This window comes from Myotis brandtii, unplaced genomic scaffold, assembly GCF_000412655.1.
Source record: "Myotis brandtii unplaced genomic scaffold, ASM41265v1 scaffold731, whole genome shotgun sequence".
Lineage (NCBI taxonomy): Eukaryota > Metazoa > Chordata > Mammalia > Chiroptera > Vespertilionidae > Myotis > Myotis brandtii.
In genome coordinates this window covers 1,663,164-1,689,909 of record NW_005370895.1, presented here as the reverse complement: position 1 = coordinate 1,689,909, position 26,746 = coordinate 1,663,164, and the positions used below count along the sequence as shown (strand labels likewise).

Below are 26,746 nucleotides of genomic sequence, written 5' to 3'. Positions count from 1 at the left end.
ACAAGCTCAGGCCTCTTTGTGGGGACACTGACCCCCTTTCCAGCCATGGCGCTGGTCCGACACCCTCAGGACCCGCTCCCCCTCCAGTCCCCTGGCACATGCCAAGCCAGGTCTTGCCATTATTTTGATGAGTAACCTAGTTCTTCCCACAGCAGGAACCGTATCTCCTGGAGGCAGTGAGGGGAGGGAGGGGGCAGAGGTTAAGAGGCATCTACTCGCGAGGCCTCTGACTCGGGTAAGGCCTTTGCAAAGACAGTGGCGTAGTTTCTTTCAGGAGATGCTGCTCTCCTTTAGCTGGGGGTGGGGCTTCGGCCTGCGAGGGCCAAACATTTCTAATAAACGCCTCGCCTGGAGAGACCTTGCCTGTCGCTGTTTTGTTGCATTTGTGATGTACACTGCTTACCGTTGTAATGCAAGTAAATAACAATTAGGAAGTAATAATACAAGAATAAACTGTTCCTCATACTCATACTGCAAACCTGCTTTTGCCCCACCCCGTATTTCTCTCCTTCCTTTATTCTGCTTAGCCACGCAGCGCAGTGGGAAGTGGCCCGACAAAGCCTCATCCGTCTGTCTCATCAGCCTGTCTTTGATCATCAAGACGGAAGGCTTCTACACCTGACTCAATTCAGCTGCCCCTGCCCACCGCCATGTTCTGTCACACAGTCCACCAGGAGCAGGGAGGAGGCACGGCTGGTCTTGTGTCTTTGGGAGCACTGTCATGGCACCAGGAGGGACAAACCCTGGAAAAAGGCTAAAAAATAACTACACCCAGGCTGTGTTCTCAATAGGGCAGCGGCTCCAAGTCTAAGTGTGGGCAGCTGCTTCTCTCTGCAGGGACGGGCCTGGCCATGCAGAGGAGGTGCCCATGCCAGGCCCCCTGGAGCAGCCTGCATGGCTCCCACATGCTTTTCCCGTTGAGCAATCCACGCCTAGCTCCTTACCCTACTTGTCTAATTGAAATGCAGAGTGAACGTCATGGCTGCTCTCCTGGTCCTTTAAGATTGACTGGGAGGATCCGACCCCCGGAGAGAAACAGGCTGCTCAGCCCTCAAACAGACTTGATGCCAGCACACGCAGGCACTCCGAGCAGCGCCCCAGGAGTCTGCTGGGGCCATGGAGGACAGCCTTTCCGTCCCAGAGTATGAAGGCAGGCTGGGTAATCAAATGACAACATCTCTAAAGCAGCCTTCTTGATGCTGACAAAACAAGAAAATCTTACAAAACACCCGGGAGTGGCTATAAAACACTGAGCAATTTCACAATGAGGCTGATAAGAAAGGTTGGCTAAGGACCAAAGTGGCCACCAAGACCCTGCTGGGGGGGCGGGGGGGCAGGCAGGAAGCAAGAACTGGGCTTCCCCAGGCCTCCAGAGGCTCGCCAGCCAGGCAGAAGCCCTGGGTGGACACCTGGGCAGAGTGCCTCTCTCTTCTCCTCCCGGGGAGCACCAAATGCACAAGCAAATGAACCTTTTTGTGTGATTCTTACACTAAAGGCTCTGGAGGGGGGAAATTTCACAAAATGCACATCATAAGCATTTCCTTTAAGCCATTTTTCTCAGGGGCCCTTATTCCAGTGTGTTCGTTGTTCTGAGCTCCTGCAGCAGGAGACGAATGAGCCCCCTCGGGGAGGCCATGACCAGAGCCCTCTCTCTCCCGGGGAGCACTTCTTGGGACCTGAGGAGGCGAGGGCCAGACTCTTGCAGGCGTCACTGAAAGGCGTTCGACTTGGCGCTAAAGAATCCCAGCCATACCGAACCAGACCAGAAAATAGACTTTAATTTTACACGTACAAATGTTGCTTTAAATTCATAATTAGGAAAAATATATACAAACTTCGGCTTAAACAAAAAAAGTGGAAACCAGCTCCAGAGTGGGGGGCTGACGTGCAGCTCACCCCAGGAATCCAACCTTCTGTCTCTTGGGCCCCAGGCTCTCCTCCTTGTGCAGGATGCTGTGCAGCGAGGTGTGCAGCACCTTGCCCACACGCTTGCTGGTCTGCGGGGCGAGGAGGGGAGAGAGCACGCGTGAGGCAGGCACGCTGACCCGGGGAAGCCCCCCTCTGCCAGCCTGCGGTTCCAGACCCATACACACTCCACCTGCCTCCCGGGCCTTTGTGCAATTAAATAATTCAATCAATACAAAACAAACTCCAAACCTCAACAGAATAATAGCTCCTTCTGAGAAAACCTCCATCCCAATAAAGAGAAAAAAAGACACCAACCCCCAGGCACCAAGCAGCAAAGGCTGCCTTGGCCATTAGCTCACGCTCAGCATTCCTGCTGCCGTCACAACAGCAGCGAAATTGTCAACCAAGTCTGGACGTGGTCCCCGCCAAGTCCCACGGTCCTGGAGTAAGAAGGCACAGAGACCCCAGGACGTGCAGTGTGTCTGATGAAGAAGATGGTGCTGAGGACTCGTCCTAACAAGCAGTTTCTAATGTACCTGCCAGCAGATCTCTAAGCAGAACCCCTCAGATGAGACCAAAGTCAACACCTGGATAGGGTCTTTGGTGTCTCCGCCACTACATACACCGCCCACTTGTGCTTTCAAGTAAGATAATAAAAGGAGAAAACAGACACCAAGGGCTCAGAGTCTCCTGTGAAAAGCCACTGTTTCTAGGAATGAAGGAAGCATTACATGGCAACCTTGCCTGAGCAATGACCTATGGGCACGTGTTATGATGTGATCCAGTGGCTGCTTGAACAAAAACCACCTGCTCCGGCCAACTGCGTTCCTGGCAGGTCAGTCAGTCAGTCAGTTGGTCAGTGTTAAAGTCCTCAAAGATTTGTACAGAGTTGCATTTGTGATGTACACTGCTTACCGTTGTAATGCAAGTAAATAACAATTAGGAAGTAATAATACAAGAATAAACTGTTCCTCATACTCATACTGCAAACCTGCTTTTGCCCCACCCATATTTCTCTCCTTCCTTTATTCTGTAACTTCCTTTATTCTGAGCAGGACCAGGGCCCTGTGGCTCTGGGCCAGTGGGGAGACAAACACGTCACCCAATGAGCACAGAGCAGCTGGAAAGAGCCCTAATGGTGCTGCAGAGGGTGGAGGAGACCCGAGGGAGCAATCCACCCCTCAGGCTGCCAGGAGGACTTCCCCACTCCCATTCCTCTCCCCTTGAAACAGTTCTAAACCCGGAGGAAAGGGGAGACGGCCACCCTTCAGCCCCTGGCTCCACCTTTGCTGCCTCCAATTCCCTCATCAAATCACAAAGGCTTGGGATTTTGGAGTCATAAGTTCACATTATCAGTTCAACACTCTACTTTAGAACCGTGAACGTGGGATCGGGGAGGGGAAGATAAGCAACTGTTACCAGCGGGTTCCTTACCCCCCCCCCCCCCCCCCCCCTTGGCTAAGTCAGCAGACATCCAGCTCGCACCAGCTGTCCTCCAAGCTCCAAGTCTGGGTCAGGGGTGTAAACAGGAGAATCCGATGGTGTTGCTGAGGTGGCAGGAGGCAGCAGGCACTCCCAGCCAGGCCCAGCACCTGCCTCAGAACCAGAACCAGAACCTCACCTCCATCATCTCGAAGATGCTCTCTGGGTCCAGGCTGCCCTTCCCCACTTTCCTCATACACGTCACGACGCCCTGGCTGGTCACGGACACCAGCACGCTGGCCAAGGAGCAGGCCTCCTCCTGCAGAGTCGCGTCCACCACGTGCCGATAGCCAATCTGCAGGCAGGCAGCAGAGCACACGTGGGTGACACAGCCCTGATCCCCACCCAACTGCTCCCGGAGGTACACCCAGACCAGCAAAGAGCCTGCACTGCCCATTCAGGATCGAGATTTTTAGATTCTGATCACGTGGAAAATATCTGAAGTAATGTTCAACCAACATCTTGCCAGCCGTGGTGTGAGCCGTGTAGCAGAAGCATGAAATGGAAATATGGGGGTGAGGGGGATAGAACTAGAATTCAGTGACCATCCAAGTCAGAGGCCACCAAGTGTTTCTGACAGCGGGGCACAGGGAGAAATTCACATGGGCAGCCACATGGATGTTTCCCTGTGACAAAGATGAGAGCAAGAGAGGACATGCTGAGGGACACGCTCAAGAATGAGTCAGGCCCTAGCCAGTTTGGCTCCGTGGACAGAGGGTCAGCCTGCGGACTGAAGGGTCCCAGATTCAACTCCGGTCAAGGGTACATGCCCGGGCTGTGGAGGCAGCTGATCAATGGTTCTCTCTCATCATTGATGTTTCTCTCTCTCTCTCTCCCTTCCTCTGAAATCAATAAAAATATATTTAAAAAAATAAAATCAATAAAAACATATTTTAAAAAAAGAGTCTGGTGCAGGTGGCTCGAGTCAGTCCCAACACTTTACCATACTCAGGTTTATGAAGTGATTTTCGTGGAATGAAACCCAACCCATTTGGCCTTATTTTGAAACAATGAATCCTGGGTGGAATCAGGGACAGCTCAGCCAATACAGGCCTCTGTGCACATCAGCATCAGCCAGATGTTGGCTCCACAGGCCTCTGTGCTCATGTAGAAACCACACCAGGAGCTGCTGCAACCCCCTCACTTGGCAGATGTGGACACTGGGGCCCCCAGAGGGGACAGTACTCGCCTTTCAACCACCTATTACTGTCAACCAGCCTGGACCCCACAGAGAAAATGAAAGGAAACAGGCCTACAGGGTGTCTCGGTGAAATGCCTGGTATAGAAGGAGCTTAACAAACTGGCTGCTCTCACTCTGAACCCACTCGTGTGCTCCCAGCACTCCGCCACCTCTTCTCATTAAGAAGAAAAGAAAGACTGCTCATGGCAGTGATCTCTACTATAACCAACTACTGGATTCGGGGCAAAGCTCCCTCTACAGTTTGTGAAACTATAACTTTTCAACTTATTAAGTAACCTTAACGGGTGGGGGGTTGAAAAAGACCCAGAGGGAAGCTCATACTTTGCACAGGGTGACGATGCAGGGGACGTTCTCCACACTTAGCCGGATGCAGTCATAAGGGTCATCAGACAGTTCAATGTCCTTCGACCCCTCTTCATCCTCCAGGACACGAACTCTTGGTATCCTGGAAGCAGAAGCACAATTAAAATCCTCACTTCCTGAAAGATAATTTCTTTTTCTTGAGATTGAGAACAGGAGTTGGAATCCCTGAATCTCATGCTAGGCCTGTACTCCCCATCGTTCCTGTCAAAAGCACACACAGGCGACACTGCAGTGCAGTGAGAAAGGAGGTTTTTTGTTTTGTTTTTTAAATATATTTTATTGGTTTTTTACAGAGAGGAAGGGAGAGAGATAGGGAGTTAGAAACATCAATGAGAGAGAGACATCGATCAGCTGCCTCCTGCACACCTCCTACTGGGCATGTGCCCGCAACCAAGGTACATGCCCTTCACCAGGATCGAACCTGGGACCCTTCGGTCCGCAGGCCAACGCTCTATCCACTGAGCCAAACCGGTTAGGGTGAGAAAGGAGGTTTTTTTTAAAAATAATGCTTGACCAATCCCATGTCCAGAATGAATTGTGATCCCTACCTCACACCAAAGGAACTGCAGATGTAAAGGTGAAAGATAAAACAATAATGCTTTCAGAAGAAAAACTACAAACATTTTAATGACCCTGGAGTGGACAAAGATTTCATAAACAGGACACAAAGTGCCTATCATAAAGGGAAAATATGATAGATTCAACTGTTATAATTAAAACACATATACATACTAGTACATACATATAATATATATTAAGATTATGAACTTTGTTCATCAAAAGACATCATTTACCAGTAGAAATTAAAAGATAATGCAGTGGAAAAAAATATCTGCAAATGTGCATGTGTGTATGTATAAACTGACATATTCCATAAAGAATTCCTACTAAATATGAGACAGACAACCCAATTGAAAAATGGGCAAAATACTTGATCAGAGACTTCATAAAAGAGGTACCAGTTTGAAGTTTTATGTTTAAAAAATAAACGTGAGTGCGTGGGCACACATGGTTCAGTAGAAGGGCTAAAGAATACCATCGAGGGACTGGCCTCTCCCCTTCTAAAGGCCCTGACTGTACAAAAGGTCTCTCCACATGCCAGGGATCCAGTGTTTGTAGGGTCCCCATTCCTTTCTTGTTCTGAGGATGAGACTGTGGCTATGCACACGACAAGTGTCCTCCCAACCTGAGCAGCTGGGCTTACCATCCTGCTCACAGTCTGCCTGACACCTCCCCCCTCGCCCAACAGCCTTGGCTGGTTCTACTCTCTTTTTGCCCTGGTGCCCATGGAAACCAGCTGGCAGATGGGGGGTAATTTTTTAGGCTGGAGGTGCAACAGATGGCAGCTTCCTTTCTTCTCCAATGGAGCCAAGCCAGGCTGCTGCTGCTGGCAGCTGCTACTCGAGCCCCACAGTGGCCACCAGTGCCAGACCCTCGACTGTCTCAGCCAAGAGTTAGCGGCACAGCTCTGCATGAGGACCCCACAATTTCTGACCTAAATTTATTTAACTTTGTTTTTGTTTTGTTTTAAATTATGCAGGTAGTCTAAATTCATCATAGAAAAACTCTAGAACAGAGATAAATGTTAAATCATAGTATGAGCACTAGAAAATTGTCACAATGACCATTTTGGGACATATAGATATTTCCAGACATATTAAACATAAGAATTAGCAAAAGTAAAATAAAACAAGACAAAGCAAAAACGGGATGACAGGACTGTTTAGTGGCTGCTTTTCCATATTAACAAACGTGTACATAGGTTTCTGTGTCGATTTTAATGCCCATGTTGAGACATTAGGTTGTTTTCAATTTCTCACCACTACAAAGCTGCAATGAACATTTCTCAGATAATATCTTTGCTCACTTATCCAATCACTTCCATAGGCTTTTTCCCTAGAAGCTTCGAATCCTCATTCCCTAATACCCCAGAATCCCATTACCATAATGTAAGCTCTCCGTGGAATGAACACCTCACCCACATGTTTATTTTCAAATGCTGCAAACTTTCCTCAAAGAACCTGGTGCACAGAGTGGGAGAAATGCTCCATAATCAAACAGCCTGTGGGAATGTCAACTCCAAAAGCTTAGTGCCTCGTCCCTTGCTACGCACGCAGCCTGTCGGGGAAGCTGAACCTGCTTTTAGTGAAAACCAAAGAACAGGTTGCTACCCTGCTTTTAGAACACGCGTGAGTCCAGTGAAGGGCTCCGTGAGCACCTGCTGTGTCAGGCACTGTTCATGGTGCTGGGGGGATAGCAGACCAGACGGACAAACTGCCCACAGGGAGCTTTGTCCAGTAACAGTATTTGGACAGTTGACCTGGAGTTGGTTTCTTTCTTTTTTTAAAATACGTTCTTATTGATTTGAGAGAGGAAGAGAGGAGAGAGATAGAAACATCAATGATCGGCTGCCTCCTGTATGCCCCCTATTTGGGATCGAGCCTGTAATCCAGGCATGTGCCCTGACTGGGAATCGAACCAGCATCCTCTTGGTTCATGGGTCGATGTTCAACCACTGAGCAACATCAGCTGGGCCAGTAGTTGGTTTCAACTCTTTTTGCTTCTCTGTAGTTTTCTAATACTTTTCTACATGGTACATGCTTACTTATGAAAATAACAATACAAAAAATAAATACAGAAATAGATGCACAGATTTACTTTTAATTGATGAAATCTCTGTTTTCTGGAGCTTGACATTACATATCATTGTTAATGCAGCTAACCCCTCGTTAACTTCACCTATGAACTGCAGTAGAAATTTCCTCAGTGTCCGCCTGGGTTTTGCACCGGCCCCGGGGATGTTTCTCGGAAGACTCACCTTGTATTGAACAGAGCAGCCTTTACAGCAATGGAGATGGCATCAAACAAATTTCCACCACATTCCAGCAGCTAGGGGAGACAGGGTGAGCAGGGAAGAAAAGCAAGTGTCACTTACTTAAGTATTATCCCAATGAAAGGATACTGGCTCCTAGGGATGGTGGCCACTGATGCCCGAAGAGCTCCCAATTGCACCACACACGCTACTCTCATTGTTGCTAACGTATGTCCGGCTTCCAAACAAGTTAAAAATGATGACCACTGATGCCTCACCTGCTACCAGGTTCACATTCATTCGTGTGGTTACCTACTGCCTGTCATTATCAACATTCACCTGATGCTCAAACAGGTAACACTCCATGCTTTACATTGAACATAATAAAAACAAAGGTCTTTCATACCATTTTTTGCCCATGAGCAAAAGTGCTGACTGCGCTTACGTGAGCTCATGCAGCAGGAAAGCTTACAGCACATTCTTTACTTATTTTTAATATATATTTTTTACTGATTTCAGGGAGGAAGGGAGAGGGAGAGAGAGATAGAAACATCAATGATGAGAGAGAATCATTAATTGGCTGCCTCCTGTATGCCCCCTACTGAGGATCAAGCCTGCAACCTAACCCGGGCATGTGCCCTTGAGCAGAATTGAACCTGGGACCTTTCAGTCCATAGGCCAACGCTCTATCCACTGAGCCAAACCAGCTAGGGCTAGAGCACATTCTTAAGTGGAAAGTGAGACACCTTCTGCCCTCATTTAAAAGAAGCCTTGGCCCGAGTTTATGGAATAAACTGGGCTACAGCAAGGAAGAATGAAGAGGCAGTCCCGTGTAGAAGGAAAGTCGTGTAGTCCCATGGTTTTGTTCAGTCTGTCTCCTCTCCTCTGAACTGTGAGCTCCCGAGGGCTGGACCCTGCGGGTTTGCTCATTCCTTTACTCTCAGAGTCCAGCAGAAAGGGTGCCAGGCAGAAGGAGCCTGGAGATTATGTGAGGGAGACAGGCAGGCCCTGCGCCTGGCCTTCCACCATGCCCAGTGCAAGTCTCTGATTCCCACCTGAAGCTTTCTGAGCAAACTTCACTGCAGACCCACCTTTCCTGTATAATCACTGCTTATTAAAATATGACCCCACAGCCTATGTGACCACCTGGCTAGTGACTGCAGCTCATTGGTCTAGCAGCTGGACTAACTCTTCCCCACTCTGGCTCAGAGATGACTGCTACACAGCAAAGAGCTGTAGCAAGACTCTGCGTCAGAATGTCTGCATCTGACTCCTGTCCTCCCCAGGTGACTGCATGACCATGGGCAGCACTCAACCTCTCTGTGCCTCGGAGGGTAAAAATCCCAGCTACCTCACAGAGCTGTTATAAAGGTTGAGTGAGTTAGTATTGGTAAAGCCCTTAGAAGTGTGCCTAGCACACAGTAGGTGTTAGCTAAGTGCATTTAAATAAAGACTGTTTGGGTTGGGGGCGGGGGTGGAGGATAGCCACAAGGTGTAACTGCAGAGTTCACCTCCCTGGGCAGCTAGGAAGCCTGCCTCTTATCCGTAAGGACAGCCAGTGGCCGGTTCCCGCCTCCTCAAAACCAGGACCTGCAAAAGTACCTGTTTGGTGGGAGGAATCACACTACGGGGCACATCTTATTGGAAACGAGTAAAAGCAAATTGACTTGTAATTGTATTACTTTTACCCATTAGCACCAGCATTCAGAACAGCGCTAACCTGCTGGTCCACTATTAATTATCTTTCAGCCATGTTCCAGCCGTTATCGAATTGCAAGTGCCCAGAAAGCCCTGCCCTGTTTCACGCAGGGCCAGCACTGGAGACAGCAGGCTGTTCCTCCTCAGAAGGCCGCCCACAAGATCAGATCCACAAGATCTGCTGTGCCCTCAGGTTCATTCAAGTACCTGTTTGGTCAATAGCTTAGCCTTGTGTCCTCAAGCTGACGTGGAAGATGCGGTCACTCATCTCAAGGTTCATGACATTTAATAAAAACAAAATAGACCCATCAAGAGCCTGTACATGAACAAGCAACTGGCAAAATTAAACGAATTATAGCTCTAAGAGAAGTTACTGCCAACTGCCAAAAACTTGGCAGCAGAGTATTTGGAGGGAGAACACCAGGAAGGAAATGAGGGGTGGCTAGAAAGACTCCTGCAGGAGCTGACTATGGAGGAGGGAGGAGGGAGGAGGGAGGTGGCAGGGCCTCAGGGGCCGCACCTGGGAAGCGAGGGCCTCAGAGCAGGTGGGCTACGGGGTGTTTCCAAGGGAAGATGGCTCAGTGAGGTCAAGAGCAGACACCGGCCCAACCCCTGGCTTGGAGGCCTAGTACCACTATCCTCAAGCTGAGACCTCTCGGGCTAGTTACTTTACCTCTCTGTGTCTTAGTTCCCTCACTTGTACATGGGGAAAAGAATCGTGCCCACTTGCAAAACATTTGTAAGGGTTAAATGAAAATGCATGTAAACAGCACATCATTCCATGCAGAATGTGCCAGCTGGTCTAAATTCTGCCCCTCGACTCTGTCTGGCACCATCTAGAGAGCATCTCTTACTTTTTCTTCCCTGACAATCTCTGTGGATAATTTTAGGTGCTACCATGATATGACTGCTTGTAACTTTATTGTAGGATGGCATCAAGTGTAGGCTACTTTACATATATTACTATACATGTAATATTTAATTTTTTTAAAAAAAACTATTACAGGAGATTCATCTTCCCCTAACTAATCTCACCCTGGGAGTCGGAAGTACCCACTTGGAGAGGAAAAAAGCCCTGGGAGGAAAGTAGGCCAACTGGTCTCCGGCCGGCACAGCAACATGATCCTTACCAGCACGTCCACATAGAGGACCCAGCAGTGCTCCCGAGGACTAATGCAGAGGGACTTCAGGTCCACGCTGCTCTTGTTGCTGAATATCCGGTAGAGGGTGTTAGCAATCTCTGTGCCAAGTTCATCACCTCCTCGACCTTCAAATTCAGGGGTAGCATTGGCTGAGCTGCGCAGAAGGGAACAGAAGAGCTGGTGAGTCTTTTCAAACGCAAAGAGCAAAGGGGCAAAGCTTTACTCCAGTTGCCCTACGGAATGATGGAGAGTCACTGAAATGAGGAAGGGATGGCATCTGCCACTGTTCCAGCCTCCGGACAGACACACACTGAGCCAGACCAGCACCGGGCCCTGGATTTGTCAGTGTGCGTGATGGGAGTTCCCCCTGACTTCTAACAGAAGACATCTTTATCCAAGGGAAACAAGAGAGCAATGGTAAAGTGAACCTCGGCCAGGAATAATTAACTCTCTTATCTTGAAAGTATAACAAATACCTTCTCTGGCAGGCCGAGGAAGCCGGAAAGCCCAGAGAATCAGTCTGGCTTACAGAGGGGTTATATTATATACACCATCCCTAGTTTTCACAGCTTTAGCATGCACGATGTACTCTCAAAACAAAAGCCACAACGTCAAGTACAATAACCTTCCTGGAATTTTTTTTCTGTTTTGTTTTGTGTGTTAATCCTCACCCGAGAATATTTTTTTCCATTGTTTTTTAGAAAGAGTGGAAAAGAGGGGGGTGGGGGGAGAGAGAGAGAGAGAGAGAGAGAGAGAGAGAGAGAGAGAAACATTGATATGAGAGAGACACAGCAATTGGTTGCCTCCCACATGCATCCTAACCAGGCCAGCGATCGAACCTGTAACCCAAGCACGTGCCCTTGACCGATAATCCAACCCTCAACAGTTCGGTGCGCAGGCTGACACTCTAACCATTGAGTAACACCGGCTAGAGCTGGAATCTTTCAGAAGATACGTAAGATAGTATGCCAGAGCTATGTCATGAACTCTAGGTTATCACTGTACTGAACAGCAGGAGATGAATAAGACAGACAGACTGCTGGCAGATTAAATATTAGGTTATCTCTTTTACTTTATTTGTTATTTTTCAAAGAGAAAACCTTTCTCATTCAGGCCTCTTGAATTTTGCGCCCAATTACCTCAACACAGGTTGCTATAATTTTAGCCTCCAGTGTTTAAGTTAGATTAATAAAGTTTATCCCTTCAAAAAAAATCAACAAAGAATGAAGACACATTGACATTTGCCACCCTAAGCACTACACCAGTGTTTAACAGGAAACTGTGGAGGGTTTTGGCTTAATGAAAACAAACCCTTAATACATCAGTGAGGTAAGTAAACATTCCAGTGACTGGGAGGAAAGCAGTTGTTTCAGTCTGATTTCCACAAAATCTCGTGCGACCCGTGTTCCCCAGCCCGTCTGTGCATCCACACCTCCACTGGAAGGCACCCAGCCAGATGCCAGGCACTGCAGACCCAGAGACCGCGCAAGGAGAAGGCCACCGTAAGTCGGAATTCCAATGAAGTCTGGGGGCAGTTTCATTGATAGGAGAGGGAGCAAGCAGCAGGAGTGGGGGTCAGGGAGGGCCTCAATCAGTGTTGAGGGTTAGAGGAGACCTCAAACCTAAAGATGAGTACAAGCTGGTCAGGCCACAGGCAGGCAGGGTGTGGGTGCGTGCGTGCATGTGTGTAATGTCCCCTCTGTCTACTCCATCTTATATAGGCATAAAAATGAACCCTAAAATGACCAGAGTGTGCTGTTATATAAAACTCTGCCTCTCTAATCAGAGAGTCCTCCCTGACCACTACCAGCCAGCAGAACCCCAATTTAAAATCCCTGAGAAACTTCACTGCTGCCATAGCAACCTCGCTGGTCTCTCCCCGCCTCTGCTGGACTCAGGCACTGAGCCATGAAAAAAAGCTCATTTGTGGCGAAATAATCAAGTCACCAGGGACCAAGTTTATTTTGCACAGCCAGCAAAACACAATCTGTTCCTAATTCAAACACTAAGCAATCAATATTGAGTCCCATCTTTTAAGTGTTTAAAAACACATCTACATAGATCTCTGTGTAGACAAATCCAGTCCGAGATGCTTACACTTCAAATGTTTTCCTTTCCCTGATTATAGTGGGTCATATCCTCCTGGGTGTGACTGATTACCCAGGGAGGAGGCAGTGACTCCTCCACGGCCCTGAGGGGTGGTTTACAGAACCTCCAGGTCCAACTGGCTAAATTAATCCACCTACAAAACCATGCCCCATTGTGTTTTTTGGCACTGGGCTAATTTAAAGTGAAATTCTTCCCATTTTTACAGTGTTGGTTTTGTGTTGTGTTTTTTTTTCCCTTTTCTTCAACATATCCTTTCAGCATAGCTGGTAGACGGGCAGAAAAGAAAGCTTCGAGGCGGATGAGACCTTAGGAAGCTCCTGCATCTGGACGGTGCCCTGGCTATGGAGTGATTCTGGGGAAGAGGCTGGGGAGAAGGAAACTGCTCAGGGTGGGGATGGGCTGTAGTGCTTTGGGTACAATGAGAAAAGCCAGAGACCCTGTATTCTGACAAAGGATGAAGAGAAGAGATGCAGCAGAAAAAGGAGGGTCCCTCCTCACCACTAGGGGCGCCCACAGCACAAGGACCCTTTCTGATAGAGCCGGTCAGAAACGCAGACCTGGCAAAGCCTTAGAGGCCATCTCCAGAGGACCACAAACCAAACGCCTACAAGCATCTGAACAAAGAGCCACATGTATAATTAACAGGGAGTGATGGAGACTGGCAAACTCTCAGGCCCTGTCATCTTTAATAAAAGCCTCCATTAGTGAAACAAATATCTTGCAGGTGGGTTGTGGCCTCAGATGGTCAGACGCTCTCGCTTTACAAGGAAGGAAACTTAACTTTTTTGGAATGGTCACCACGTGCTAGACAGCATTCTGAGCACTTTAGATGTATTAACGCACTGAATTCTCACAAGCCTAGAGGTTGGCACTGTTATTGACCCCATTTTAGAGACAATAAAACCGAGTCACAGAAAGGTTGTGTAACCCGCCCAAGGTCACACACCCAGTGACTGGGGAGCTAAGATTCTAAACCCAGGCAGCCTGGCCTTGTCTGCTGGGCTTCACTGGACTCTCCCTGAATGTCTACTTGGCACGTCTGGCTTGTGGCCTAACATCGGTCAGGTTAGCCTCCCTTCGGCCTGCCTTATGCCTCACAGTAATGAATGGGTACTCTGGTCTTGGGAACTACTACTAGGGCACAAATGCTGGAGTCAAGGAATGTAGACCAAGGGAGTCCTAAACAAAAAGCTTCTCTATCGAGTACGAAGTTTAAAGAGAGAGCAACACAGGCTGGCAATCCTAGCCCCCTGCTCATAGGCATCATAATACATTCCTCCAGGGGGAGAGTATACACTAAGGTGTTTTTTAGCATAAAACCAAGTGCTTTTATTTTTATAGTTACCCAAACCAACTCAGATCCTTCATAAAGAACCAGCCCTCCAGGGCTGTTGGGAAATTGCTTACTGAGCTGGATAAACTAATAAAAATCTTGGGAACGCTGCCCCTCCCAGTTCTCCACCCCTCCTGACTCATCACCTCTACTCCGCTCCTCTGCTCAGCACTTCTCTCCTGGTTTAACTGGGGTAGGCTGCGATCAAGGCCACGGCTACCTGCAATGGGACTCAGACACTAGGCCCATTGTTGCTTCCTTTACAACTGACCTCGCCTGCGAACGTGGAGGCTGACAGCCAGTCCCGGCCCGGCCTGTGGCAGCCGGGTGATTTAGTAGGTACCGGGCCAAGGCTGACTCAGGACACCTCCACAGTCATCTAACCCCCAGGCAGGTCCTGAGCCTCTGACTCACGTGCTCATCTCTGAGCCTACCGAAGCGTCCCAGTAAATGGGTTGGGCATAGCAGCACATTCGGAGCTTGTCACCTAAACCCTTGTTTGAAGTCCCTGGGAGAGTTATTTCATCAACTTTCAAAGTACAGCCAGCCTCGAATGGCTTCTGCAGGTTCTGCTCTGCCTGGCCCCACACCTGGCCCTTCAGCCAAGAACAGTGCCCCCTTTGGGCAGCACTAAGCAGGTAAGGAATAGATCAAGTGGGTCCACCCACCAATTCAGGGCACAAAACTTGTGGTTCAACACTAGTGTGAAGCACAAGTGATCACCCTGAAAAGTAAGTCCCAAAGGCAAGTGACAAGTGCTGGGCATACTGAAATGCCTATGAATGAAACGTGTGCTCCTCAACCATTAAACACTGAACCCCCTCTGAGAGGCTAAACCAGCCCCTAAACCCATCAGCAGGGTGGTCAGACAGCTGAGAAGCGGCTTGATGGATTGCCACCTAGTGGTAACCCAGAGTGACAGTTCATTCAATTCTTACCTTTCTCTAGGCTTTAGATGGAAACCATCTTTTCCCAAAGTCTCCAAGTTCTTATTTAAAATGGCCTATTTTCAGGCAACATCTAACAAAGACCTGAGCAGGAAGTGAGAAGGCCTGGCCGGCTCCGGGTCCAGTGAGAGTGCTGCCAGGCTTCCCTGGCGCAGAGCTTGCAACCCAGCTCTTGCTCCACTGGAACACGGTCAGGGTCAGAGCAGCGGTGGGAGGAAGTGTCCTCTACCCCAGATGCCTGCATTCCAAGTACACAAACTGAAGTGGAATGAGTTAGCAGAAAAGCACTTCGTCTCCTGAGACCCCTCTAGCTCTGGGAACTTAATAATTAAAACCTGGAAGCAGCTGGTAAGTACTTGTCAAACTGGGCTCAGATGGGCAGGAAAGGACCCTTCCCGCTGGGTAAGAATTCAGTTTCAGCCTTGAGCCTCCGGCGGAGGCCCCATCCCCGGGGCCTGGGGAAGAGGAGGACAGCACCCCTATTTCTGGGCACTATTCCCTGGATCAGAATGAAGGGGTTTGTGTGTTATGCAATTTAGAGTTGCTCCCTGCAGACCCAAATAGGTTCTGAGAGAAGTACAGCCAGTGGCGCTTGGCAATCTCTCCCTTCTCCGTAGGAAAACGGGGTTTTACGAATCTCTCATGGTACTTCTACCTGCTGGGCTGATCGCACTAACGGAGCCACTTACAGATCTACAGTGTGCCACCTGAGACTATCAATCTTGAGAAAGAGATTCAGAGATTGGGAACTGGAGCTCCTAGGCCTGTTGGGGTTCTCCTGAGATTTACAAAGGGGGAAAGAGGCCAGCAGGCAGCCACTCAGCCAGGACAGAGGCTCAGTCCTAGAAGCCAGGTCTTGGGAAAGGCAGCTCAAAGGCTTCTCTCAACCTACAGCCACCCTCCCTTTAAAGCTGGGACAAGAAAGGGACGAAAGCAGCAGGCAGATGTTAAGTCACCTTCAGACACAGAGCCACCATGGAAGTTCTGGGACTTCTAAGCACAACACCCCTCCGAAGCCGGGCTCCACAGGCTGCACGAAGTAGGAAGAGCAAAGACTCAGAGTCCGACAGAACCAGGTAAGTGACCCCCAGGAAGCTCACGCACCCGCTCTGAACTCATGTCCCTCATGAACGGTTTGTGAGAGGTGGACTTCTGTTTGGACGTGAAGACGGGAAGACTATAACTTCCTATGCAAATGGGGATTAGCACCTGCACAGAAAAGCGTTCTGGCTCTCAGAGTGTTCCCAGGAATCTGTGTCCACTGGTGTAGACTGTTTCTGCAAAAATATGGTTCACGCTGAACACTTGCTTGCTTCCTAGGAGCCTGGTATTGTGGTGTGTGTTAAGCAGAGGGTGCTTACATGACCAGCAGCCAAAACTATCTTGGGTGCTGAGTCTCTAATGGGTTTTCTTTCAGAATCATCTTGGGCACACATGTTGCTGCATTTTGCTGCTGTCATAAATCTTAGTCGTGAGTACAATTATATGCTAGTCCTTCCAGCAAGTCTCTGAATGTGGGGTCGTCTTGGGGACCCAACACAGTGTCAGTAATACATACCTGCACCTAACATGAGCCAATAGCCGTACCCACCCAAGAAGGCCTGTGTCATCACCTCGCTAGAAGTGAGGTTACAGACAGAAGACGAGACTGGGTCAGCAACCCGATAAACCACCCAACCCCTAGAAGGAGGTCACCAGAGGGAGAGAAATGTCACTTATGGAAAGCCCACTGGGAGCCAGTCGTCATCCTAGGTGCTCTATCTTCATGATCTCATTTCCTTATCATCACAACAGTATTATCACTCCCATTTTTTAGATTAAGAAACAGAGGCACAGAGAGACTGAGTAACCAGCCGGAGGTCACACAGTGAGAAGAAGCCAGCATCAGGCTGGCTGACGGCTGCAGAGACTGCGGAGTCTGCTCTTCCCAGCACCCACTGCCTGTCTCGCTGCCACAACCTCGGCCTGTCAGGCTGCTTGGCTGGCCCTAGTCCTTGCTCTGCCAAGCAAGTCATGAGAAGTTTTCTGGAAAGCTAGAGCAGAGAGGGAAACAGGGCATTTTAGACCAAATGATCCTTATCATCTGCGTTTGATATTTTTCAAATCATCCATCATCTCATGTGACTCTCATAACCACCATGAGCTGGGCAGCCTGGCAGACACCCTCCTTTCAGACAGGGAAAATGAGGCCCAGAGAGGGCCAGGTGGCCAGGGCAAGGGCAGAACTTGACCCAACGTCTCCTTCAAATATCCCAGGGCCTGGCACCTCGGAGGAACTCAGTAAATACCTGCTGGCTGGCTGAATGACAATTCAATACCAAGTAAAAGCAGATTAACAGGAAAACAGAGGTTCATCCTCTGAATCTTCATCTTTCAAATTGTTTTTCTTTAAAAAGAAATCTGCATAGTACTGACCAGTCAACAAAGAACTCCAAGTAACCTTCATTTGGCTTCTCCAGCTTCGGCGTCCCCATCTCTGCTTTCACTCCCACCAGGATGTCCGTGTGACCCTGCAGACATATGCGAGAAGAGTCCTCACTCCGGGCAGGCAGCCAGGCACCCGACCACCTCCCTCCTCCCCCTGACGTACACCCCTGGGACTCTCTTAAGAGCAGTGCTGGGGCTTGGAAAGTGACCCTTTGAGAAGATGAGGAGTCCTTCAGATCTAGAGAGTCCCCCGCCCAGAGTTTGGCTTGGGTCTTGGATTTTCCCCTAAAATCTGTGTGGCAAAAGCTTGGAGGGGCCTGCGGCTGGTCCCCTAGGTCCTCCCCATTCCTCCAGCGTGGCCACAGCACTCACCAGCTTGACCCTGGCAGACCCACTGGTGTTGGACACCACGTCGGTTTCCACTTCGACACATCGGTAGTCCTCACATCCACGGCCATCCACGCGGAGGTCTTCCTACGTGCAACAACCACAATCCGCAGGCTGTGATCCCAAACCAACAACAGACCCCTGAGGCAATTCACCCCTTTTCATTCCCCTAGAGCAGTGGTTCTCAACCTTCCTAATGCCGCGACCCTTTAATACAGTTCCTCATGTTGTGGTGACCCCCAACCATAAAATTATTTTCGTTGCTACTTCATAACTGTAATTTTGCTACTGTTATGAATCGTAATGTAAATATCTGATATGCAGGATGTATTTTCATTGTTACAAATTGAACATAGTTAAAGCATAGTGATTAATCACAAAAACAATATGTAATTACTAGAGGCCTGGTGCACGAATTTGTGCACGGGTGGGGTCCCTTGGCCTGGCCAGCGATCAGGGCCGATTGGGGCAGTCTTGCCCAGTCTTGGGGGAGGTTGGCTGGCCAGCAGGAGGGACCGCAGAAGGTTGGCTGTGGGAGCACACTGATTAACAGGGGGCAGCTCCTGCATTAAGCGTCTGCCACCTGGTGGTCAGTACATGTAATAGCGATCGGTCAACCAGTCGTTCAGTCGACCAGTCATAACAGTCACTTAGGCTTTTATATATATAGATATATGTGTTTTCTGATGGTCTTCGGCGACCCCTGTGAAAGGGTCGTTCAACCCCCAAAGGGGTCGCGTCCCAAAGGTTGAGAACCACTGCCCTGGAGAAATGTGTAGTACATCTTCCTTTCTTAGTGAATCAGCCAAGCTTGCCAACCCTGATGCTGAAGATGGGTTTCAGAGTGGACCAGGCAGTGCTTGTCCCTTATCTTATTTACTTCTTCAATCACTTACTATGTCAGTGTTAGCTCACAGATGTCTTTTATAGCTATAATCCAATACTTTCATTATTCCTCTTGTAGCTCCAGATTTGGCCCCTGGGAGCTCCTTTGGGTGGGTTCCTGCATTTTTTCAACATGCCTCCAATCTTTTTTGAGCACTTCTTTATTTTCCAACAATATAAGATGTCCCAGGGTCTTGTATTTTCTCTGCCCCTGCCCCTGCCCCGGAAGCAGCCCTTTCTCCAAGGAGTGCTGGTTACTTTTATTGGAGAAAAACCAGGATCTGAGTGCTAAGTCGGTTCGTTGCTGCAGGGGTATCATTGCTTCTAGAGCTTCCCAGCAGACAGAGCTAGAAAACATATGTATGTACACTAACCCATGCACACACAAACACACACACCTGTAGTTATTTCTGTCTATCCACATGTCTATTAAAAAGCCACGTTCTCACACTGATAATTGTTTCTAACCTTCCTCCTTGTCCTAGGTGTAACTTCTCTCTCAGACAGGGAGAAACCTGGCTTTCATGATCTACAATGCATTTAGGTATTTGTTAAATCTTAGTATACACATAGTTTCAGAACTTCTAACCCATACCCCTGTGAGAAACAAATGTTCTAACAGAGAACAGTATTATACAGAGTTCTTTTTTGTCTTTAGCCTATGATACCCACTCAAAACACTGTTTTCCAATTGTCTTCCCCCATCCTTCCATGCAGCCCTGTTACTCATTTGTAGCAGTCTGTGTTCCAGTCTGGGTCCCCCACATCCTGGTTACTTTTAATTACTTATTTACTTTTTGGGTATGTGGACTATCACCATGGCTCTGGGAGTCAAAGCCAGCAGAAAAGGTGTGCTCAGAGAAATGTCACTCCCAACGCATCCCACTCCCCCCTCTCCCACCACACCAGGCAGGTAACCAATCTCTTTTGTTCCCAGGCCATCTTTTCTGTGTTTCCTTTGCACAAATGAGCTGATACATGAATATTGTAAATATCCCCTTCTTACACAGGGTGGCCTACTACTGATACTCTTTGTTTCTTTTTAACATTTTATTTTTAAAATATATTTTTATTGATTTGAGAGGAAGGGAGAGGGAGATAGAAACATCAATGAGAGAGAGAATCATTGATCAGCTGCCTCCTGCACACGCCCTACTGGGGATCGAGCCCACAACCCGTGCATATGCCCTTGACCAGAATCGAACCCGGGACCCTTCAGCCCATAGGCAGACGCTCTATCCACTGAGCAAACTAGCTAGGGCTTACACTTTTCATATGCAGGAAATCACTCCCTGTCAGCTCACAGAGATCTTCCTCCTTTGTAAACACTGAAAGCAGTTTATTTATTTTTTTCCAGAAAAGGAATCTTTAGAATCAGATTCTCAAAGAGGTTAATGCTCCTCCAAACACTAACAAATACAGTCCTGAAGCGTGCTGTCAGAAGCTTATCTTTAAACTACCTGGCTAGCCCTAACCGGTTTGGCTCAGTGGATAGAGCGTCGGCCTGCGGACTCAAGGGTCCCGGGTTCGATTCCGGTCAAGGGTATGTGCCTTGGTTGCGGGCACATCCCCAGTGGGGAGTGTGTGAGAGGCGGCTGATCGATGTTTCTAGCTCTCGGTCCCTCTACCTTCCTCTCTGTAAAAAATCAATAAACTATATTTTTTTAAAAATTAAAAATAAAATAAAATAAACTACCTGGCTAACTGCACTTGACTGACTTTTTTATCTTGAGCAATTAAAATATAAACAGGCAAAACACTGCGTGCTCCCACCACACAGAACCAACTACTACCATTGGTCACGTGTGTTTCAGGTTTTTTTTTACTCTCTCAACTCCTGCAAGCCCCTCCACTTCCTACAGTCCCCTCCCTGAAGGCAATCCCTATCTGAGTCTGGGGAGAAGTGGACTTAAAAAGGAACAGGATTTCAAGTCTGGGAGAATGAGCCTCTGGGGAGAACTCAAAACTATGTAACCGTCTCTTCACCACCCGCCACCGAACACACAGCTTTCTAGGTCAATCTCTGACTCCCGTTTGCCACATCCCCGGATGTGCCCGGCTAGGAGAGTGAAAACCTGGCCCAGAAACATCACTCACAAGGGATCCTTCACAGGCTGCAGGCCTGGTACAAGTGTGAGCAATCACAGGAGCATCAGTCACGGGTTCCAGGCCTGGTCCTGCCATAAACTAGCTGCTTGACCTCTAGGTAGGACAAGTCCCTCCCGCTATAGACTAGTTTCCTCATTTACAAAAGAGGACGTGGAAGTAAATGGCCTCAAAGGTGCTTCTCTAATTCTACAGATCTATACACCAAAATAGCCACAATTGTTTGTAAAAACTAATAGTAACTATTTTGTTTTAATCCTCACCCGAGGATTTTCCCATTGATTTTTAGAGAGAGTGGAAGAGAGAGGGAAGAACAGAGAGAAGCATCGATGTGAGAGAAACACATCAATTGGTTGCCTCTCGTGGGAGCCCCGACCAGGGCCTGGGTCGGGGAGGAACCTACAACCAAGGTACGTGTTCTTGACCAGAATTGAACCCGGGACCCTTCGGTCCACAGGCTGACGCTCTATCCACTGAGGCAAACCGGCTAGGGCAATAGTAACTACTATTTAATGTGCATTTACCATATATGAGATAATGCTCTAGAAACACTCCACAGTTAACACACTGAATCCATTATGCAAACAGAAAAATGGTTGAAGGATGCTAAATGGCTGGCCCGGGGTCTCACAGCCAGTAAGTAGCACTTCAATTCCAAGCCAGAGCTCTTCACCGCCACTCCACACCACCGCCTGCATTCTAAAGGGTCTCTTCACTGTGCAACAGGACCCCACAGGCCTCCCTCACAGGATGGACTGGCTGGCTATACCAGTTGGTCTTGATGATGGTGATAACGGCTCTGAAAGCAAGGAGACCTCAAGGCTACAGGGCTTCCAACTACTGCCTTAAAACACCACTCACTCTGGGGAGATCTAGCCACACCCCTTTGTAGTAACAACCCACATACTTGTTCCAGGATGGGGTGGAGAGCGGGGTGCTGGTGGTGGTAAAAAAACTTGGGCCTGGCCAGATCTTGCCTTTGCAGCCTTCGAATCACATCTGCCCCAGGGAAATGCTCAGCGGTAAAGGTTCAAGTGACAAGAGGCGAACAGAAAGCTACAAATGTTCCTTTCAAAGGATACATCAACTACAAACTGTTTTTCATAGAAAAAAGCACTCAAAAGAATAAAAGATCAAACCAAAAACACTAAACAAACTAGTCCACGAGTCACTGCACTCAGGGCAACTTTTTTTTTTTTAAAAAGTCCAGTTTTCCTCCTAACAGACAGGAAATCACCCAAACCTGCGCGGCCTGGTTCATGGCCTGACACCCTACCACGATTTTTATTCACCTGCCGTCCTCAGGAGCAGGGGGACGCATCCATGTGTGAACACGTGAGAACAGGGGCTGCCCTGAACTGAGGCTTCAGGTGAAAACCAATAGAGATGTCAACAAATGATGGGCCGCACCTTGGGGAGCCCTGTCCTTCTCAGCAAGGGACAAAAGACCTTTTCAGATACAGGGCTTCTGGGTGCTGGGATGGCTCCGGTGCCTTTTAGGTTGCTACCTATGTGATCATGACCTGCCGGTCGGGTGTGGTGTGGAGTCACCTCCAATCTGTATTTAATTCTCTGCTGTCACAGACCAGCTTTGTGACCTTGAGCAAGTTCCTCAACAGCTCTGAGCCTGTCTCTTCACCTAGAAAGCAGGACTAACCCTGACCTTACAGAGTTACAGGAGAATCTGAAAACCCTAAATCAGGGGTCCTCAAACTACGGCCCGCGGGCCACATGCGGCCCGCTGAAAACATTTGTTTTTTTACTTCAAAATAAGATATGTGCAGTGTGCATAGGAATTTGTTCATAGTTTTTTTTAAAACTATAGTCCGGCCCTCCAACGGTCTGAGGGACAGTGAACTGGCCCCCTGTTTAAAAAATTTGAGGACCCCTGCCCTAAATCATTTACAGGGACCTTTCAGCACAGTCTAGCACATGGCAGTCCATAGGCAGTTCCCTTCTCCTGCTTCTGGGGGAAGGTATCCACTCACCGAATCCTCAAAACCCTGAAGAGAGGTGTCAGGTAAGGATACTGAGTCGAGGCACCACAATCTCTTGTTTGTGACCAAGTGGAAGGACATGTGACTCAGCCCAGAGCTGCTTTACCCAGGTCACCCAGTCCTGTTTCTCCTTAATAGAAGCCGACAAGCCAGCTCTACTCATCCAACACACTTGGGAAGGTTTCAGACTCCAGAGGTCCTCTGAGGTGATGGTGCCCCGAATGACCTTGCTTTGACTTGTCCAATACCGCAGAGCTTGCTAGAGAACCGAGACTAGGACGCCTCCCCTATTAGAATACAATGCACTTAGGAAAGGGACTTTGACTGGGCCATCATTGCAGGCCCAGGCCCAAGACACAGTGGGCAAAACTAGATACTGATCTTCTTTTTTATTTTCCTTTATTGATTAAGGTATTACAAATGTGTCCTTATCCAAGCCTGCTGAACAGCCCCCCATCATCCTCTGAAAGGACGTGATTCCCTTCACCGTGCAGGGTGCCCGGGTGCAGCCTTTTTGTGCCATGGGTCTGGAAGAAGTGACACAGGGCTCAGAATCAATCAGTGCCCTGCACGGCCGCCTGAGCAGCTGAGTTCTGACTGCTCAGTCTCACAGCTGAAGATCAGGCCCTGTTCTCCCTCTTCTGTGCTGCAACCCCCCCCTCCCACCCCCACAAAAAAACCACAATGCTTCCAGTTAAAGCTGGATCACAGAAAAGAAACTGAAACTATCAGCTGAGCTACACTTTCTTTCAACGGCCGAGAAAAATTCAAAGAAATGGCTTTGACGGGACCCCAAGAGGCATGCTTCTTGGTGGGGCTAATCATCGGCCGTGGCGGGCTCTGAGCCTCTGAGATAATATGTACCCAACAAAAGTGGGGCGTCTCGGCCTCCAAAGGCTGAGAGGGGACTTAACACAAATCAACCAAATCATATGTTAAAATATTGATTTATCAACCTTTCCATTTGCCCTGCCCCACCTCCTCAGATCCATTCTCCATCCTTCCCTGTCCTAATCCGTGCTCCAGGTTGACTCCCTCAAAACTGCATCACCTGGACTCCCTTCGCTGATTTCTGGTTGAGTTTGGCCAATGGAAGTCATCAAAGGAAAACAGAGCCCCCACCCCCCCGCACACACACACCTGGGGCCACATTGTGACTGCTTGCATCTACCCAGAGCTGTGGCAGCTCTTCTTCCATGGTCCCAGCTATCACTGGTATCTGGTAACACTATTTCCTTCTTGGGCCCATTTGACCTAGAGGTGTTTGCTATGTCCCATGGTCACTGGTCTTTGGGTTCTTCAACATCTCTTGTTGGTTCCCTGAAATACACCCACATTGTCATAAAAGTCTCCTGAATTATCCGAATTAAACTCCATTTTCTGCCAGAGCCTGAAATGATTCATCTTCCTGTCCACAAATTGTGCGAACGCTCTCTCTCTCTCTCTCTTTCAAGTGTGCCTCGTCCCGCAGTGGCCATGTCTGAGCCTAATGATTCTGTCCAGCAACGAGTCTGGAACTGAACTAGAAAGGCTGGTTTCTTATAGAGGGAACTGTAACCCCAGGAGCTGAGAGGTAACCAGTCTTTCTACCACAGGCCTGAGAAACAGAAAGCCAATACAAAGACTGTAAGGGAACTCAGAGATGCAACATGGCTCTAGCAGCAAAGGCATCTGGGAAATGTTGGGCTCTGAACTCTTTGTAGCCTCAGGCTCGGCTGACTACCCAGAAAACTGGAATGCTGCCCAAAGGTAAAGGTCATGCACCCAGGAAGGAGGTTAAAGAATGTATACAGTGTGATAACTGCCCAATGTTATCTGTTACCTTCAAAATACATTTTTTTTCTGGTGGTCTACATGACTACCCACAATATGGTTTTACTATTAACCCTCTATAAAAAACGAGGCCCTGTCCTGGGAGGGGGTGGATTTATTCCTGGCCTGCCACCACTGGGAGCAGCTACTTTGCCGTGTAAGTTTCTCCTACTAAAGCTCTTATGAATTTGAATAAGGCTACATGCCAGATCTTCAGAATCCATCCTGAATTTAGACTTTTGGGGCTTCTGTCAAACAGAGAGAAGAGAACACAGCAAAAACATAAAAAACAGCAGAGACAGACAAGGGAGAGCCTGAAGATCCAACTGCCCTTGCATTCTTGGAGAAACACAGCCTTCTCACAGATATACTTTTCTTGCTTGAGCCACTTTGCTGGTTAACATAACTATCAACTGAATCCTCAACACACATTGTGAGATTACTTTCAACTGCTTCTAACTACCACCAAACCAAGATTAAATATCCCGGAAATAGTAACAGAATCAAAGGCTGAGGGCAAGGGATGCCAGAAGCTGAAACTAACCAAATACTGTGTAGGACCAAAGGTGAAAAAGAAAACACAAAATGATTAGGTCTTCAGAGGCAAGAACAGGATTCCTGCTAGGCGTTGCTGGCACTCAGTACCCAACTGCCAAACGTTTAGGTGATGTTAGAACTGAGTCAGTGAGATCTGTGGTGGGCTCGCTCACCTACAGTATACATGCACAACAAACTGTAAATTCTGTTTTGCTCCTCCATAAATACAGAATTCCACTTTGCTGCTCCGTGTGCAGACCAAACTTGTGGCAAATGTTAACAATCCTTACGAAGAGGTTTACTTGGTCAGTTTAGTCTGCATGGCTCTGTGATACAACTGTGGCCTTAATATGTCCATGGTGCTGGTGAGAGAGAAGTTTAATTTAAAAACTGAAAACTCTGTCCAATTCATCTCCTTTTAAGGACTCCCTTACTCCATCAATGTTACCAAGTACCTACCTATCAAGTGCCGGACACTGGCTAGGCCTTAAAGGTATCATACATACAAGCGAATTATTACCTTCCAAGATCCATGATGAGGCAGTGGCGGAGCCTCTGAGACCCCTAGGATCAAGCTTCTGGCCACCTCTGCAACCCGATCTTCCACCAATTACCCCCGGTGAGTGGACTCACCATCCTTTCCTTTCGGAAGGCTCAAGCTTACTTAATTCTTGGCTGCGCTGAGAGCTCAGCTCAAATGCTATTTATTTCCTTCGGGAAGCCTCCCCTGACTTCCCAGACGAGGCAGGTCCTTTTTTCCCTCACGGCACTTGGTACAATTTTATATATAAATGCACAAATTGACCTGTAATTTCTGTTTTTTTCCCTTCTGGCATGGGTGTTATATAAGGGCAGGCTATTTCCTATCCTCCAGTCTAGCTCAGTTCTAGGTGGAATGAATGAAATGCCGAGTCCAGGAGATACACAGAAGGGACACTCAACATGGATTTAGGAGAGCAACCCCACCTCCCTGGGGAAGGCTTCAGAGCGTTACAGCCCCAATATCCCTTAGTTCTTTCGACTCCCACTAACTATAGCATCCCCTTGATATATACCTTATATTCCATCGCCTTTATTGTATATTCATCTTTGAAATCAGAAAGGAATAAAAAACTGAGGTTAAAGGAACACCGGGAGAGCTGAAATGAACCACACTGAACCAAAAGTGGAAAGTAAAATACAAAATGGTTAGGTCTAGACAGGATTCTGGCTAGGATTTGGGGAGAGGCTCTAATCCGGGGAGGTTACAGACTCAGTCTAGAAGGACACGCTCGGCTTCCCCCGGCAGCTCAGGACCGAGCCCAGCATTTTCCCGCTCTGGCTCCGGCGGGGTCAAAACCGGGGACGGCAGGGCGAGCGCAGAGGAGCTAAGTGTAGTGCTAGCTGCCTCTAGGGATCTCACCTCCCCAGTGGCACCTGGGAAACTGCAAATACTGTGCTCCCGGCGGGGCAGCCGCTTTTCAAACACCTTCCCCTTTATCTGTAAGTCGACTTATATTTTCAAAGCGCTTTCGTCTCCGGTGCCTTCTTCCTCCCCGTGATTCCCGTCCGCTAGGGGAGGAAAGCGGACCCGAAGCCCACACCTGCAGGAGAGCCACCC

General features: G+C 48.4%; 1 protein-coding gene across 2 annotated transcripts; it reads right to left on the bottom strand.

Moving 5' to 3' along the window:
• Positions 1 to 1,758: 1,758 nt before the first annotated feature.
• Positions 1,759 to 26,321, bottom strand: EXOSC7 (exosome component 7). Of its 2 annotated transcripts, none has more exons than XM_014530339.1 (8): positions 26,202 to 26,321; positions 17,795 to 17,896; positions 17,411 to 17,505; positions 10,595 to 10,760; positions 7,773 to 7,843; positions 4,913 to 5,036; positions 3,530 to 3,685; positions 1,759 to 1,997 (listed from the first exon to the last, which is right to left on the bottom strand). In XM_014530339.1, exons 1-8 carry the CDS (start codon positions 26,211 to 26,213, stop codon positions 1,893 to 1,895), a joined length of 831 nt encoding a protein of 276 aa, XP_014385825.1. In that variant the 5' UTR covers positions 26,214 to 26,321; the 3' UTR covers positions 1,759 to 1,892. The 2 variants fall into 2 exon arrangements, with proteins under 2 accessions (XP_014385825.1, XP_014385824.1); XM_014530338.1 differs by lacking the exon at positions 26,202 to 26,321 and adding an exon at positions 23,938 to 23,964.
• Positions 26,322 to 26,746: the final 425 nt, after the last annotated feature.

What these genes read in the sequence shown, in the direction of transcription:
- EXOSC7 (XM_014530338.1), bottom strand. Translation starts at nt 23,964, where the DNA reads ATGCAAGCAGTCACAATGTGGCCCCAG. An exon ending in GGTCTGCCAGGGTCAAGCTG is followed by an intron (nt 17,506 to 17,794) that starts GTGAGTGCTGTG and finishes ATATGTCTGCAG; the next exon opens with GGTCACACGGACATCCTGGT. An exon ending in GCATCTTCGAGATGATGGAG is followed by an intron (nt 1,998 to 3,529) that starts GTGAGGTTCTGG and finishes CTCGCCCCGCAG; the next exon opens with ACCAGCAAGCGTGTGGGCAA.